Raw genomic sequence first — 1,367 nt, forward strand, 5'->3', positions numbered from 1 at the left:
CTACTTTTAGCGTGTATAGAGCAGCATATCTCCACCAGACTCCATGTAAATAATCACTTCTTTTAGCGTGTATAGAGCCAGCATATGAGTTACATCACAGCCTGTTTCACGGATGCTGGTTACAGGGTTCAAGCTCAATACTGGACCAGTTTTAAAGATTCTTGTGGACATTGGTCACCAATGCATGGGGAAATAGGGTTCAGGTTGGAAAAAAGCCAACACATCTTAGTGCATTCCACCCCTGGATGTTAAGCTAATTGTTGAGCTAAGTGGGCTAACTCAACGCTACGTGGACCCCCTTTGACGGCCCCCCCTCACCCCCTCCCTCCCTCACCGTCCTTGGCGTCTGGCGGCAGCAGGGCGTCCTGTCTGTTGGCGAGGACGAAGGCCAACGTGGCCAAGATGGCGGCGTCCAGAATGCCCAGGATGGCGAGGATGTAGGCCCAGTGGACCGAACAGTTACCTGGAGAGAAACTGCCCACCTGGAGACAGAACCAGGACCAGGACCAGAACCAGAGGCATAAGTATACACCACCCTATGTTAAAATACAGGGTCGTAAGTATATTTACTTTTAATTTATCAACTCACAGAGTTTCCACACAGAGCTCTCATCTCTGGACTCTCCCAGGAATCTGGAAACAGGAGACAAGCCAACGCCAGACAGAAACCTGAGAGACAGACAGGCAGAGAGACAGAGAGACAGAGAGACAGGCAGGCAGAGAGACAGAGAGACAGACAGGCAGGCAGACAGAGAGACAGAGAGACAGGCAGACAGAGAGACAGAGAGACAGGCAGAGAGACAGACAGACAGGCAGAGAGACAGACAGACAGAGAGACAGGCAGAGAGACAGACAGACAGGCAGGCAGACAGGCAGAGAGACAGAGGGACAGAGAGACAGAGAGACAGACAGGCAGAGAGACAGAGAGATAGACAGGCAGGCAGACAGAGAGACAGAGAGACAGAGAGACAGAGAGACAGAGAGACAGAGAGACAGGCAGGCAGAGAGACAGAGAGACAGGCAGGCAGACAGAGAGACAGGCAGAGAGACAGACAGACAGGCAGAGAGACAGAGAGACAGAGAGACAGGCAGAGAGACAGAGAGACAGAGAGACAGGCAGGCAGAGAGACAGAGAGACAGGCAGGCAGACAGGCAGAGAGACAGAGAGACAGAGAGACAGAGAGACAGAGAGAAAATTTCTACATGAAGAATTTGTGTGTGTGAGTGCGTGTGTTTTTGTGCGTGTCTGTGTGTGTGTGAGTGTGCTTGTGCTTGTGCGTGTGTGTGCTTGTGCGTGTGTGTGTGTGTGTGTGTGTGTGTGTTTTTGTGTGTGTGTGTTTTTGTGTGTGTCTGTGTGTGTGTGTGTG

The 1,367-nt window shown here is 51.5% G+C and overlaps 1 protein-coding gene across 1 annotated transcript; it reads right to left on the reverse strand.

Annotated features, from left to right (window-relative positions):
- Positions 1 to 318: 318 nt before the first annotated feature.
- LOC117940295 (LHFPL tetraspan subfamily member 3 protein-like) lies at positions 319 to 703 on the reverse strand (the record flags this gene model as incomplete). The annotated part of the gene is made up of 2 exons (XM_034865622.1): positions 319 to 482; positions 590 to 703. Coding segments are annotated over 2 exons (278 nt in total), but the record flags the coding sequence as incomplete, so codon positions are not given.
- Positions 704 to 1,367: the final 664 nt, after the last annotated feature.

Source organism: Etheostoma cragini, unplaced genomic scaffold (genome assembly GCF_013103735.1).
Source record: "Etheostoma cragini isolate CJK2018 unplaced genomic scaffold, CSU_Ecrag_1.0 ScbMSFa_2131, whole genome shotgun sequence".
Lineage (NCBI taxonomy): Eukaryota > Metazoa > Chordata > Actinopteri > Perciformes > Percidae > Etheostoma > Etheostoma cragini.